A 14,726-nucleotide genomic window follows, 5' to 3' on the forward strand; every position below is an offset into this window, starting at 1 on the left:
AAGGTACGCTTTTCAATGCAGTCATAGATGCAGCAGCTCATCTGTCTATTAAACTCATCGTTGGCCCAACCTAAGCCGTCGACTTGGTGTGTCACTGCCTTTGCTGGGAGAGATTGAAAAGAAATACACATTTTTTCCCTCAAACCCTGACAAACAGGGATACACGATATTTGATTTATTAATGTTATTCGATATGCTGACATATAACAATTCATTTGGCAGATAACTGATATTGTTATATCTACTATTTTCAAACCTGTTTTTAGTGATCATTAAGTCTCTTCTGTAGTGGAATTACTTATCATGATGGCCCACCAGCAGGTGGACATATAACAGAAAAAGCAGCGACATAGAATACATTGCCTACCACTGTATGTAATATTCATTCATTCTGAAAAAAAAAAATTGCTTCAATTTGGGGTTGATGTTTTGTCATAAAAAAAACAAAATAAACTTTAATTTAGCAAGAACCCAACCTGATTCAAGCGCAAGGGAATAGTAAGAAATTACAGCCTAGGCCAATTCCCGCATGAGCAGAGAATCAAAGCTCTAATGCCCGCTACCTGAAATTAAATTTTAATGGTGCTTGAATCTGAAATATACCATAAATGCTGGGCCGGTGTGGGCGTCAGGCTGGTTCTAACAGCCTGAGGGACCATCACAAAGGGACGGGACTTTGCGAAGGGTAGAGTACAAACTGTTTCTGAGTGACAGACACTCACCGACTGCCCAAAATTGACCGGCTGATGATCATCTGCTAGGTTTGTCAGGATTCTAAGGTTTAGATACTCTGCACATTGTTAGTGTGATGTTTGAATCTCTATGAGATCAAAAAAAAAAAAAGAAAAAATAGAAATCTGAAGGATGGCAACACTAATGTGAATTAATTAAACCCAGAGGGCTCTGTCTTGATACATTTAGCCCTCCATCTCCAGAGCTATCATTTTTTGGTAGTATTTACTAATCTTTTGAGACCCCTAGAATATCTTTTTCATGTTTTGAATATATAAACAGTGAATATATCAAAATGAAGAACAAATTTTCATACACAAGAGAACCCCTTTTATCTCAGCTTCTTCCATTCCTTCTTTATCATCATCGGGATTTGTGCGTATTTGTGAATTTTCATTTAAAAAAAACAACATTTTGGACAAAAAGCGGAGAAAAATGCATTTTTGTCAACGAAAGTCATTGTCAAGAGCAAAATTGTTTTCATATTTGCATTTTTCCCCTCTTATAAATAATGTTAAAAATGCATTTGAGGTATAGTGGAACAATAGCGTGGAACATCCCCCAAAATGTCAGGAAACATCACAGAACAGTCCCTAAGCAACGGCTTTGTTGCAAACTCTGTGTATTTACATATTCTTTGGCTTGTTTGGAGTTGTCAGTGATCAAACATTCAGGTATCAATTTATTCTTTCAATATAACCAGGCTGGAAACCTACTCCCACTGAACTCACACTGAGAGCAGGGTCTCCTGTCGTCCTGCCTGTCACCGTGTCATACACACAAACACGCAAACACATGGTATGAGTTGTGTTTTGTTTTTTTTTTTGTTGAACTTGTTGCCTTACATTAACTCTTTGTCTTACTGCTCCTCTCTCCTGTCTTTCAGAGTCTGCAGCTCTCCTCTCAGGGACAGTCTTCTGCAGCCCTTCTCTGGTCACAGGCCTGCCTGGCATCTCTCATCCATACCATTCCTCTATCCATCCACCCATCCTTCCCCCTGTCATGAAAGGCCTGTCCAGTAGTCGGAGTCACCATCACGTGGTCTCCTATGAACCATCATATGATCTACTGGGTCACCATGTTGACCGCAAGCCATATCTGATCAGTCAGAATGACATGCCTGTGCCCATCCCCATGCCGCATCCAGCTGAGCTGTCCTACTACAATGCTCAGCGCTCCCCGTACCCCTCTGACAGCAACAGCATCGTACCATACGGAACCTTCCCAAGGAGGTGCCACTCCACCTCCTCATCTCACCATCCTGAGGTAAAGGATGAGTGTATGGCCATGGTACCATATGTAGGAGGAGGAGGGGGAGGAGGAGGAGGAGGTGGAGGAGGCTATGGAGGTAAAACGCCCACCCGGGTACCAGCAAACTTTGCGGACCCGTTTGAGCGTCAGCCGTCATTTTCCAGAGACGGCTACCATACACTGCAGTACAAACGCGGAGTGCTGGCCCACAGTGGGGGGATGGGGGCCAACAACAACAACAATGACAGCCCAGGGAGAATTCGCCACCTTGTCCATTCAGTCCAGAAACTCTTCACCAAGTCACATTCATTGGAGGGGCCACACCACACACAGTCCTCCAAGGGGGCCAATAATGGGAGCGTTAATGGTGGTGGTGGTGGTGGAGGAGGTGGTGGTGGTGGTTCAAGGGCCAGCCCAGAGGGTGAAACTCCACCAGTGGGAGTGCGTCACCGGAAGCGCAGCAAGAGCCGTGAGCGCTGTCGATCAGCAGAGCCCAAGCATCGAAGCCACCACCACCACCACCACCAGCTCCACGGCTCAGCATCTGCTCCAGGCTCCGGATATTGGAGTTCAGATGACAACCTGGAACGGGAGCTGTGTCTCTACCACCCTCACCACCACCAACCTCCGCCCTCACCCTCACCCTCCATTTCCCCCTCGCCCATCGCCATGACAATGGGCCGGTACCCCGGCAACAACCACGACAAGTTCCCCCAGACTCCCCTCCCTAGTCTCTCCTCCTCGCAGTCCCAGCATTACTTCATGATGGACCCTTACGGCACACTTAACGAGCACACGCACACCCACGCACACCATGGCCACACACACCACCATTCTGCACTCAAAGCCTCCCGGAGCAACAACGATGTGAAGTACGCAGCGTCGTCGGCATGTGTGCCAGTTAGTGGTAGCAGCAATAACACCAGTGGCGGTATCGTTGGAGGAAGTGGCCCCTTGATGCCAATGGGTCTTGTGGACGGGCCCATTGTGAAGAAAGGGGCATGGTCATCAAGCCTAACGGTGAGCAGGGCCCGAGAGGTCTACACCAACAACAGCAGCCACAACCAGCTACGAGCCAGCGCAGGATCCGGTAACCTAAACCTAGATAGAGCTCTAGTCAAATCTAAGGGCAGTCAGCAGCAGGAGCGCTCTTGCCATTTCTTACAGGTAACTAATTCCTTCCCAACTCCCATCCAAAACCAGTCGATTCACTCTTCTCCCCTCTGTTGCCTCCCTTTTCTCCACAACTTACTTTCCTCACCAATGTTTCCTTTACATCAGTGCTGTCCAGTCCTGTGAGACATCAGGTTTTCAGCCCTACCAAACACTACGACACTCTACGACTTTGCAGGAGAGCAGCACCAGTTCCAGAAGGGCAAACCAATCAGTGGAATCCATTAGTGGAACGGACAGGTGGCCAAAGTTTTGGAAAATTCAGACAGAAGTTTTAGGACATGCACAGCTGCTGTTCTGGCACGATATTTCAGTCACAAAGGTCACGAAGCACTAGATAAGCAGGAATGACCAGTAGAAGTTTGAGGTTGTCTCCTATCCAAAATTGTTTCAGGAAAAGGTTCCCAGAATGACCTGTAATATACAGTGAGAATGATTGCCGCAGTACCTGTGTTTACAATTGATATTTAACGACTTGGATTGATGACGTGTTGGATATTGGTAAAGACTACGATAAAATGTGTATTATGACTCTACCCACTAATTGGTTTTGAAACACAGCCTCAAACTTTATTTCATTGGCCAAAGCTGTGTTCAACCTGCTGTGACAAAGTTAAAAAGGCCTGTTTGATTTTTTTAGGCAGCAGGGCATAGAGAGTACTTTAATACTTGTGGTATTGGGATACTTTGGGAAAACTCAATCCCTCCTTATTTAGAGATAACACTCATTAAGTTCTGTTTAGATTTAAACTCAGAGGGCACTTGTCTAACATTTAGTATGTAATGAAGCCTAAAATAAATACTAGATGCTTTGGGAAAAGGCAGCAGAATAAGTATAATGTTAACCCTATGAGGCCAAAGCAAATTGGCTTGAATACATTATTAAAAAAAAGGCAGTGACGACTGTAAAAAGAAATGAGTTCTTTTTGTACTTTTCAGGACCTTTTAATGCCAGGTTTCTGATTGCATTTTTCCCATATTTTTGTCAGAAATATAACCAATTTCATGGGAGTTCAAAGGTTTAAATACTACCTTATAGTGAGCTGAGAGTAATAGCTGTAAAATGGAGGAAAGAAGAAATCACGAAAGTTAAATCAGTAGTTAGATATTTTATGTAATGTATGTGTATTTCTATGAGATGGATTTCATGGCGGAGTGTGGGACATTTAAACACGAGAAAGGGATCAGTCTGTGCTGGTGATCCTCTGAGTGTGTTAGACTCTCCCAAAGTGCACCTCCTCTTAGATGCCTATCAAAACCCATTTTTCCAAGTTGAGGGCGACATTCAAAGCTGTTCGCTGCATGCATTTATGCTTTTCCACATCAGCAATTTTAGTAAATGCAGCTCTAGGGAAGGGATGAGTGGAAGTGCATCCAAGTTTGGTGGGCTGCTCTCAGTCAGAGTGAAGGTCTCTTCTATCGTATAGTCCCTGCGATGCTTCAGTGTTTGGCTGGAATGACAACTGCAGATTGACATGGCTGAATACAATGACTGGACATCACTGGCTAAGGCTGGGGACACACTATATATGAGCTTTAGTTATCATTCACTTTTAACCAGGTTCATCAACTCAACTTTATTTACACGTCTTTCATACAACATGTAGTCCAAAGTGCTTCACATAGCAAAACAGAAGCAACACAGATACATTTTACATGATAACACAAACATCTAAACATATACCACAATAAGACAATAACATATTGTAAAAAGTAAACAAACAAAAAACTTACAGACAACTTTAAGCTATTCTGATACAATAAAAAACACCAGTGGATCCTTGGATCTCCATAATGTTTTGTTAAATGCATTTAATGTAATTGATCATATGTGCATCTCCATTTATGTGCATATAGTATATTATAATAATTACCAAATGGCAATTATTTTCATTATTGATGAATCCAATGATTATTTTTTCCATTTACCTACTGATCCTTTGGTTTATCAAAGGTCAGAACACACTGAAAAATTGCACTTAACAGTTTCAGCAGGTTGATGTCAACAGTGTATTTGGTCCAACCCCTCTTTAAAATAAACATTTCCAAATGACATCAAAAAACAGTGTAAAAAACAGACATTAAGCCTGTTCAGGCTCTCCACTTTCAAACCTGATTGAAATGCAGTTTAAGGCCACACTCCATAGGTCTAATGTTAACAGATGAACAGTTCACTATGTGCTTAGAGTCAGTGACATGTTGCAGTGTGTCCACAGCCTTACAGGGAACATTGCTCCCCACCACCAGTCTACTACTTTGACCTCTCAAGAACCCCACTGCCACCTCCTCCCTCTCCTCCACCACTCCTCCCCTCCTGACTTTCCTCCACTCACCCAACTCACCCCCACGCTTCTTATCCACCCAACCTCCCCACACCCCCTTCTGCCACCCACCAACCCACCTCTACCTCCTTTACTTCCTCTTGGTTTGGAGAGCCTCCCTCTTCCTTCTCCTCTTCCTCCTCTTTCCTCCTTTTGAGTTGATGAGAGAAGTAAGTGCAGAGCCAGTAGCAGCCTTACTCTCTGAATGCTAGGTAATGACATGACCTCATGAAGAACGACATCCTTTCCTGTTTGTAGACCTCATTTTTAATTTAGTAGTGCTTCCCTTCCTGCCTCTCTACCAGTGATCTTTGCCTTTCCTCTCTTTTTCATGTCGATGGCGTGTTGTTGTGCTGTGCTGGTCTGTGAAGTGCTGCGGTGAGCCAGGTGATGGGGAGCTCTTTAACTACACAGAGGAGTTTGAATATGTTTGACAGATACCAGGGGCGTAGCACCAATTTCTGGGTTCAATGCATAGCAGCCTCTGTGGGACGCTTCCTCTGCTGAGCCATCTCTCTCCCATGCACCTTTTGTTTTTTTTGTTTCTTTTTTACAAGGTTGTTTTTCTTTCTTTCGCTCTTTCTGTCTTTCTTTCTTTCCCTTTGTCTTTCTTTCTTTCTTTCTTTCCCTTTGTCTTTCTTTCTTTCTTTCTTTCTTTCTTTAATTGAGTTATGGCACTTACTGCTTTTCAAGGGTCCCCTTTCTTTGGTGCCTTGGGTAATCACTCCCACTTTTCTCCCTACTGTGACGCCCCTGGCAGATACCTTGTGGTACGCTATTTTTAGAATATTTTCAGCGCTAACAATGGCTAAAATATGTTTTGCTGCAGCCCCGTCCACATCGCTTATGGACGCAGGAAAGTTGGGACAAAAGATCAAAAATCTACAAATCATACTTAAATGTTGCTTTCTGAGAGACAATCCACAAGAAATGTTTGAGCTGCATTTCTATTCTGACTATTTTCAGGACAACGGAATCTGTTTTGGCTGCCAAATAAATTCTGAGTCTTGGAAATGCCCAGAATTCAAATGAGGGATGTAGTTCAGCTGGTTGCAATGTGTAAGTTGTATCTGTGAAAGTTAAATGGCCTCCCCTGCACCTGCTGCTGTCAGTAATGTGTTATCTGGAATGTGCTGTGATAATTGTGGGTTTGAATGTGTTTGTATGTGTGTGTGTGTGTGTGTGTGTGTGTGTGTGAGTGTGTGGTAGGGAATTATTGTGCAGATGTGTGGTAACATTGTACAGGACACATGAATGACATACATCAGTATTACCAACACGACAGTGGACAATGAAATGACAAAGGACAGCGTAGATTGTGAAACAGAGAACTTTTCTCCAGAGAAAAGCAGGTCTGTATTTGTAACGTGGCTCTTCAGAAACACCCTCCTCATTTCTCTCATGTCTTCCCGATCTACTTCCACTTTTATTTGGTTTTGATGCTGCTTGCTGTCAGTGCACACTCAACACTTTCCTTCATGTTCACCAGTTGTCTTGATAAATTCAGTATTCAGTACAGAAAGTCCTGTCATACGCACCACTCTGTGGATCTCACTTCCTGGGGTCTGCTTTTTTTGATCCGCATTAAGTTCCCGTTAACAAACATCAAAACACATCTTGCATAGATGTGCCACTTAAAAAGCCTCCCAGCAGCTCCAAAGACATAAAACGCAGTGGTTTATTGGTCGTCTATTAATGATAATCATGTCACATATATCTGTTGGAGTGCTTTCTACAGTGCAGTCAGTTTGTCATTTCTGACCGGAGCCCACTTTGTGCTCTTCATGCATGATTAATGTGCAATGTTTGAATAAACATAAACACTTGTACTGTACTGAAGGTATCTCCAGAATCCTCAACAACTCAATCTCCTATTTCTGCAGTATAAAATGAGGCAAGAAGCCATGAGAGGCTGTGTATGAGTTAGAACAGCTGAGAGACGTGGTCAGGATGACAGATAAAAAGGTTACTACTTGGAATGTCAGTTTTGCTTTTGATAGCGTGACACCCATTAACTGCTAACTTATCAGTTGATTTTTAAGAGAAAATGCAGAGTGAAATACAAGAGGGGCTTTTGTTTTAGTCGAGTGCTCCACTGACTCTGTGAGCTTTAGAGCTGTCTATTTAGAGGTGGTGAGATTTTATTGTTTTGTGTTTTGTTTTATTATGCCTCTGCACTAGTGATAGCTTGTGGCCGAAACTCCGTCCAGCTTTCCGGCTGTCCACCCGTTCATCTGTCTGTTTCTCCATCAGTCCATCCCAATCTTGTGAACGCGATATCTCAAGAACACCTCAAAGGAATTTCTTCAAATTTGGCACAAAGGTCCAGTTGGCCTCAACAATAAACTGATTTTATAATTCTGGTGGTCAAAGGTCAAGGTCAGTGTGACCTTGCAATTGACTCATTATTGTGAATGTTACATCTGAAAAAAATTGAGTTTGGCACAAATGTTCACTTGGAGTCAAGAATGAGCTGATTTTGGTAGTTGAAGGTCAAAGCTGAAGGTCACTCAAAAAGCAATATTTGTGAACTCACAAATCATGCTTTTGGCCATAATGCAAGAAGTCATATTTAATTATGGGAAATTTCACACAGAGGTCTAATAGGAGAAAGGTGAACTTGACTGTGGCATCATAATCTTTTGCAAAAACACTTTTTCATCAGTCAACATCATATCTCAGGAACAGAAGGGGAGACATTTATGAACTGGTGACTCTAATCTTAGGTGTCCACCTTGACACCGTGCTGATTGTAGAGATCTTCTGTGCTACCAGTAGACGCGTTGGAAGCATCTCTGTTCAGACATGGAAAAACTAAGTGCTAAGTTGTTCTTGTTTTTGTTTTTTTGGGGGTGGGATTTTATTTGACAAGATAGTTTAAGAGTAAAAGGAGGAGAAAGGGGATGACATGCATTAAAGGGCTGAGGTTGGAATCGAACCTTTGGCCGCTGCAGTAAGGACATAGCCTTTGTACCTGAGGCACCTTCTCTACCACGTTAGCTACTGGGCGCCCTATGAGGCAGTAAAATTTATCCTCTGTTGCCTTTTCTGACTGATATATGGTGCATCAAATTAACACATAGAAACATGGTGCCCACTGCCCACCCTCCGGCCTTCACTGGTTAGCCTCCCTGCTCTGGACAGGGCTAAAGCCAGGTGGTCAACAACTAGTGGTGACGCTCATTCGGCAAGTACTGTTAATGCTGACCCGGTCCATGGCTCAGCCAATCAAGGATTGGAACTTTGTGATTTATAAAAGCTTTTTAACCCTGTCTGGATTATGAAAACATCGGTTACTTCTGTGACTGATCAGCAGAAAGACTGTCTCAGGATCCAGTACACCTGTGGGCAAAAGATCAGTTAGCGGCTCAGACTCTCTCTCTCTCTCTCTGTCTCTCTCTCTGTTGGTCTCTCTCTCTCTCGCACTGTCTCTCTCTCTCTCTGTCTGTCTTTCTCTCTCTCTCTCTCTCTCTCTGCATAGATAAATGGACTCTGCCTGCTGTCAGTCTCATGAAGTAGCAGTGTGACTCATTAACTGTGATACAGACTTCTATTCAGAAATACTGCAGTCATGGCAGAAGTGAGGACATAAAGTGAAAGCATACAGCTTTTGTTTCGTTTTGAATGTCTTCTGGTGTACTGAAAACTCTCCATTGTGTAGTAAAAGGTGGCGTATTCCACCTGTTTATGGCAGTTTAGAGCTGCTTTAGCTAATAAAAAAGAACAGCCGGATATTTTTTGTCCCAAATATTGTCTAAATATTTCACAGATAATAGTAGGAGAAGATAGGGGAAGATACCCCCCTTAAGAACATTGTCAATTAACTGCAAAATTTTAAAAAAATATTTGGATATGAGTGTAGCACGCACAGAGTGATGATGCATAAACTGAAGCACTTGGCCGAAATAAATTGGCAGAGTTGCCAATTTTGTCGTTAAAACACAAAAATTTAAATCTTGTAAAGGGTTCAAAACAAAGTAAATTCCAAACCCTAACAGATTAGAAGCCTTCAGGCTTATTTTTATTTATTTATTTTTTTTAAATTTCAGGATGTCTTCCTCCAGCAAGCTTGTTAAAAGTGTTGTCTACATAGCTAACAATACTAATGATTGCTAGTTAGCTAGCTAATAAAGCTAGCAAGCTGTTGAAACTACAATGTCATACTACTGATATATATAAAAATGAACTGTGACTCACACGACTATATACTAAATAAATCGAATTAAATAATATTTAGAGGTAAGATGCCTCCAGGGAGTTTCACTCCCTTTCTAAGCAGGTGTTCTTGACCCAAGTTTACCTGAGTTAACTTGGGTCAATTAATTTTTTTAAAGAGTAAATAAACCCTGCACATTTTGCTTGAGTGCCTCACTGAAATATGAAAATAGTCACAAAAATTGGCATGGCCTGGAGGGGGCTAAGATACATCTAGTTATCTAATCGTGCTGCCTGTCGATCCACAGCACCTCCCTGCTCCCCCGCTCACACACAAAGTAGTTGGTTAGTGAGAGGGCAGCAACAGGGGGCTCGGTTGGTGATGAAAGCATGATCAGCCAAGAGCAAAATTCAATTGCAATAGCATATTTCAACTTTTATAGGGCAGTCACTATGCATATTTATACACAGTATGTTTGATTTTAATAATTTGCATCATCATTTATTTATCAAAGCTTTTTATGTACAACTTCATATAAGTATATAGATTACTATTTTCTAGGGACAAAAAATAGATCAGTAAATTAGTTCTGGTGAGGTAAATCTGATAATGCAGATACTCAGATGAATTACTACAGCACAGCCTTTCAGTACATAATGAGAGTAGATTTAGTGCTATATATTTGTTAGGAGAGGAACTGAGGGGTTGGGGGCATCTTCCCCCGTCTTACCTGACTTGTGACATCTGTGAAATCAGTTTTATATTTTACACCTCTTCAGCCAGTATCTCCAAGACTCTAGATTGATGATAGCACTACAGGTAGATGCCAAAATCTGTGTATTGATTTTGGGGTGAACTGTCCCTTTAAAGCTTCCCCCATTCCCCACGGCTCTGTCTGTTGAATCTGTAAATTACATTATCTTGAGTGTCTGTGTAGCATGGCTGTTGGCTGCACTGTACCTGTTATTTCTGACGCGGCTGCCTTAAGCCATCAAAACAGCCAAGTGTTGCCTAGGAAACAATCTACAGTCTGTAATATAAAACACAGAGTGGATGCTCTGGACATATGCGCTGTATACACACTGTCACTGTGAATGCAACATGCACTGTGACTTATTCCTGAAAACAAGGACAGACAGATGAGGGATTGGCTGTCTTGTTAAACCTTAAAAATGCACCAAATCTCCAACAATCAGCATCTTGACTAATGACAGTGTCGAGCACAGAAAGCAGTGATCCGCTACAGTAGAATGAGTACTGAGCTGCAGTGGAAGTGAGGCCTGTGCGTGGGTGAGAGGCGCTGCTGATGCTACTGCAGCTGGTCCTTTCCCCGCATTCTCTTTTTATAGCCAAACTGCTCATTTGTGTCTCTTTGACGTCACACACACGCATGCATGCACACACACACACACACACAAACACACACGAAAAGAGCAGAGAATGAGAGAGAGCGAGAGATTGAACCCAGATCAGTTCAGCCTCTTCCCCTCTGTGATTCATATATAATTAGTCAGAATAGCGGGACCATTCTCCTGCTGTCTGTCTCTGTCTGTCAGATTCTCACTCTGGCCTCTGGTCTGAAGGCGATAAATGCTCAAGTTTGACACATGTAGCTGGATTTCCTCCAGCTGGCAACAAAGACACTAAAAAGGCAGGGTTAGTCCAAACTAATCAGCTGTGGTGAATTGTATATATTTAGACGAAAAGCTACATAAAATGACATCATGGAGCTTCGTCACAGCTTAACATATTATCATTAACTCTTATGGACTGTTTGGTGCATTTTACACATTTTTTTTATCTTAATTTTTTTTTTTATAAATTTGGCTGTGTTTATGCATAAGGCATACATTTTGGCAAGATTGGCATTCTTGCTTAATCTCAGCCCGGCTCCTTCAATAAATCTAAAATACACCGTGGAAACAAAATTGCTACATTTAGACTGTTAAATGCAAAAAAGAAAAAGAAAAGATAAAAAAACGTAGCCATTCAAATTGCAGTGTTTGATCCCACAGCCATCAAAGCATAAAAACATGCATTGTATCATTCTGGGCTTTTGCCTTGGAATTTGTCATTTTGACTATTCTCCACCTGATGATGTAATTTTTACCATATTTGGGAAAGTACATGCTATTTCCATGAAGTGCACTGTCACATTCAAAGCTGCTGCTAATCAGACATGTCCCAGACTGTGATCACAATTTAAAAAAAAAAAACATAGTGGCATCATGACAAAAAACTGTCATTTAAACAGTTAAAATTCTGAAAATTATGATGAGGACTGATGTTGATTAAAAATAAACTGAATAAAAGTAGAAAATCATATGAATGTGTAATATTTTTCTAATCTAAAACGCATTTTGTGTGCAGAGCAGAAAGTGTGTGTATAATATTAAAGCAGGCCCTAAGGGTTAACAGACAAGCCTCATGTTTAGTACAGCAGGTAGAACAGGTAGAAATCCTCATAAGGGCTTTAGTTTTTTCAGATAAATAGAACAAGATGATGAGTGTTTTTTTAATATAATTTTGATATGTCTCCTTTATGAAATAGATGGTTGTAAAAAGTAATAGTTTTTGCAGTAATGAACTTGATCAATATATTGCACCACCCTATGGGTAAAATGGTGCAGAATTAAATCTCTTTGGAGATGGTGGGATTACCTTCTCATCTCATCTAATCCGTCACCTGTTGTTTGGATTATGTTTAGATTTTCACTAATATCTGCCCTGCACCTCAAAGCTATATGGATATCAAAACACATTTTTATTATGGAAACATGTCTTGATATCCATGTCTTATTTCTAGAGCCTAGAAATACAAAGCTGTGATAGGCAGAAATTTCACAGATGCCTTTTTTAACAGAATGCTACTTTTAGAGGTCCACCCCATTCACACAGCTGAAACAAACTGAAACAATTAGTTAAATAATCAATTAGCTGATTGACTGAAAATTTACATTTATATTTGCTCTTCTTTTTTGCTTTTTTGAGAGGGGGAGTGTCTTTTTTCTTCCTTTTTAAAAATGTAATATTTGTTTGCATTGTTTTCTTCATTCTTCTTTTTTTTTATTAAAAACACAATTTTAAACACATTAGCACATGTTCCCAATTATACTTACTAACTTTTGTTAAGTAACATTTTTGATGCATAACTTTTACTTGTAACTGAGTATTTTCAGAGGGTGGTATTAGTGCTTTTACTTAAGTAGAGCAACTTTCCTACTTGTTACACCGCTGCACTCTTGTCCTGCATCCCTTTATTTTTTTTCCAGTGAACTATGAATCTGCCTTGTACTGTAGCAGGTACTGAGGGAAAGACAGCATTACAGATATTTCACACACCTTCAGGTGGGCTAGAGGGCAGCATTACTCAGTCTCTTGGAAAAGGCAAAGAAGTGCTGCCTGTTGCAATTAACAATACACAGCCTGGGACCAGAATCAGTCAGTGCTGTAATACATGTAATTAGCACATATAACTTACTTAGGCAGAACAGTGTTGGATTAGTCTTAAAGATTTTTGAAGGCAGCGTTTGTCATAGATCCTTTGCTCGCCTTACATTTAGAGCTTTCACACTCAGGTGTAACTAATGACATCAATAATAGCTGTGTCCTAATACAGGTGGCAGGTCCAGGGTTCTGGTGTTGTGCCTGCTGGCTCTCTGTCACGGCTTAGTGACACAGCTAAATGGAGCCGAGTCTCATTTCTGTTATTAGTTCCACCTGTGCCTCTCCCTCTATGAGTAAACATGTCTACAGGGAGAGGAGGCCGTGGTAATGGAGGCCTCTTGAAAAATGTGTAACCTGCAGTTTTATTGGCCAGCTCTCTGTTATTTGGATGCCATTATCATCCATAATGTTGGCAAAAAGAAACAAAATAAGGAAGCTCTTCATAAATCATTCTTGCTGCTCCCACTGTTTGGAAAGACACCTGCACCAATCCATAATGAGCAAATTCAAAATATGCACAATATTCCTTCTTTTACTTGATTATTTTCTGTATAATAACTATAACATATTAGCAACATAGCATAATTAATAGTCTTTTAATATAATTTTTCTTATATTTGTGTCCCATTTATATTTTTTTGTGTTCATGTCAAACAGAGAGAAACAGCTTTAAAATCTGACATTTGTGTACTGTACTGTACTGTACTGTAAACTGAAAATCTTAATTTATGTTTACTTTCTCAGTGTTAAGTTCACTTGAAATTTATCCGTATTTACTTAATTTTGTGAAGTTGTTTTTAAATTACATTAATTTACGGTATTTAAAGTAAACACAAATTAAAATTAATAGTTAAATTGACTTACATTGTTATTAGGACAATCAGTGTCCTAGATTTATTTATTTTGGTTTTTAAATCAACGTGTCAGATTGGACAGTGAAGGAAGACATTTGCACCATGTAACTGCCCTCAGACTCCAGGCCTCTTTATTGGTTCATTTTACTGGCTGCATTGTCTGCATATCAATTCTCATTAGACAGAGAGAAATGTGAGAAATACTAAATGTGAAGACTGACACAGTCTACACACAGTGTCTATTTATGGCTTTTTTCGCTTGTTGTTGTGGTACTATATTATGATTATATTTTAGGTTTTAAAGTTGCATTTATAACTTGAGATTGTTAGACAAAATTATTATTGTGAGGAGACAGAAACTAGTTTTGTTACTGTCATTTGTTTTTTTTTTTTCATTTTCATTTTTGTCATTTCTCATTGCATCAAGGAGCACAAACCCCCACACCCTTTTTGCCAGTCCAGTCACCACAGGACAATGTTGGCATCAGTGGTAAAGTTATCACAGGTTGTATCTGTTGTATTTCCAGCAGCTTTTTAGTCACCAAAAATTTGTGGTTTTTAACATCCTGGCACTTTATTTCAAGTAGATTTTTAGGCACTGCAACACAGGTGTTTTGTACTGACCCGTCACTCTGTTTTCAGAAGCTTTCTAGGCACAAAAAATTGGTGTTTTTAGCATCCCCTAACTGTATTTCAAGCAGCTTTTGAGGTGCCAAATGTAGGTGTTCTGGAGCAACAGGTCGCTGCGTCTCCAGCAGCTTTTCTGGACCCAACGTGGGTGTTTAGAAGCAA

At 40.8% G+C, this 14,726-nt stretch overlaps 1 protein-coding gene across 4 annotated transcripts in view; it reads left to right on the forward strand.

Annotated features, from left to right (window-relative positions):
- LOC121951344 (disks large-associated protein 1-like) overlaps nucleotides 1-14,726 on the forward strand; it is a 165,864-nt gene that overhangs the window by 69,842 nt on the left and 81,296 nt on the right. For 3 of the 4 annotated variants that reach the window (XM_088085119.1, XM_088085121.1, XM_088085120.1), the window contains exon 3: nucleotides 1,619-3,150. In XM_088085119.1, coding sequence (XP_087941245.1) covers nucleotides 1,735-3,150 — 1,416 coding nt within the window. In that variant the 5' untranslated portion in view covers nucleotides 1,619-1,734. The remainder of the gene's footprint in view (nucleotides 1-1,618; nucleotides 3,151-14,726) is intronic. The other variant, XM_088085122.1, reaches the window with a different exon arrangement.

Source organism: Plectropomus leopardus, chromosome 12, assembly GCF_026936395.1.
Source record: "Plectropomus leopardus strain MGB_pleo_1.0 chromosome 12, ASM2693639v1, whole genome shotgun sequence".
Taxonomy (NCBI): Eukaryota; Metazoa; Chordata; class Actinopteri; order Perciformes; family Serranidae; genus Plectropomus; species Plectropomus leopardus.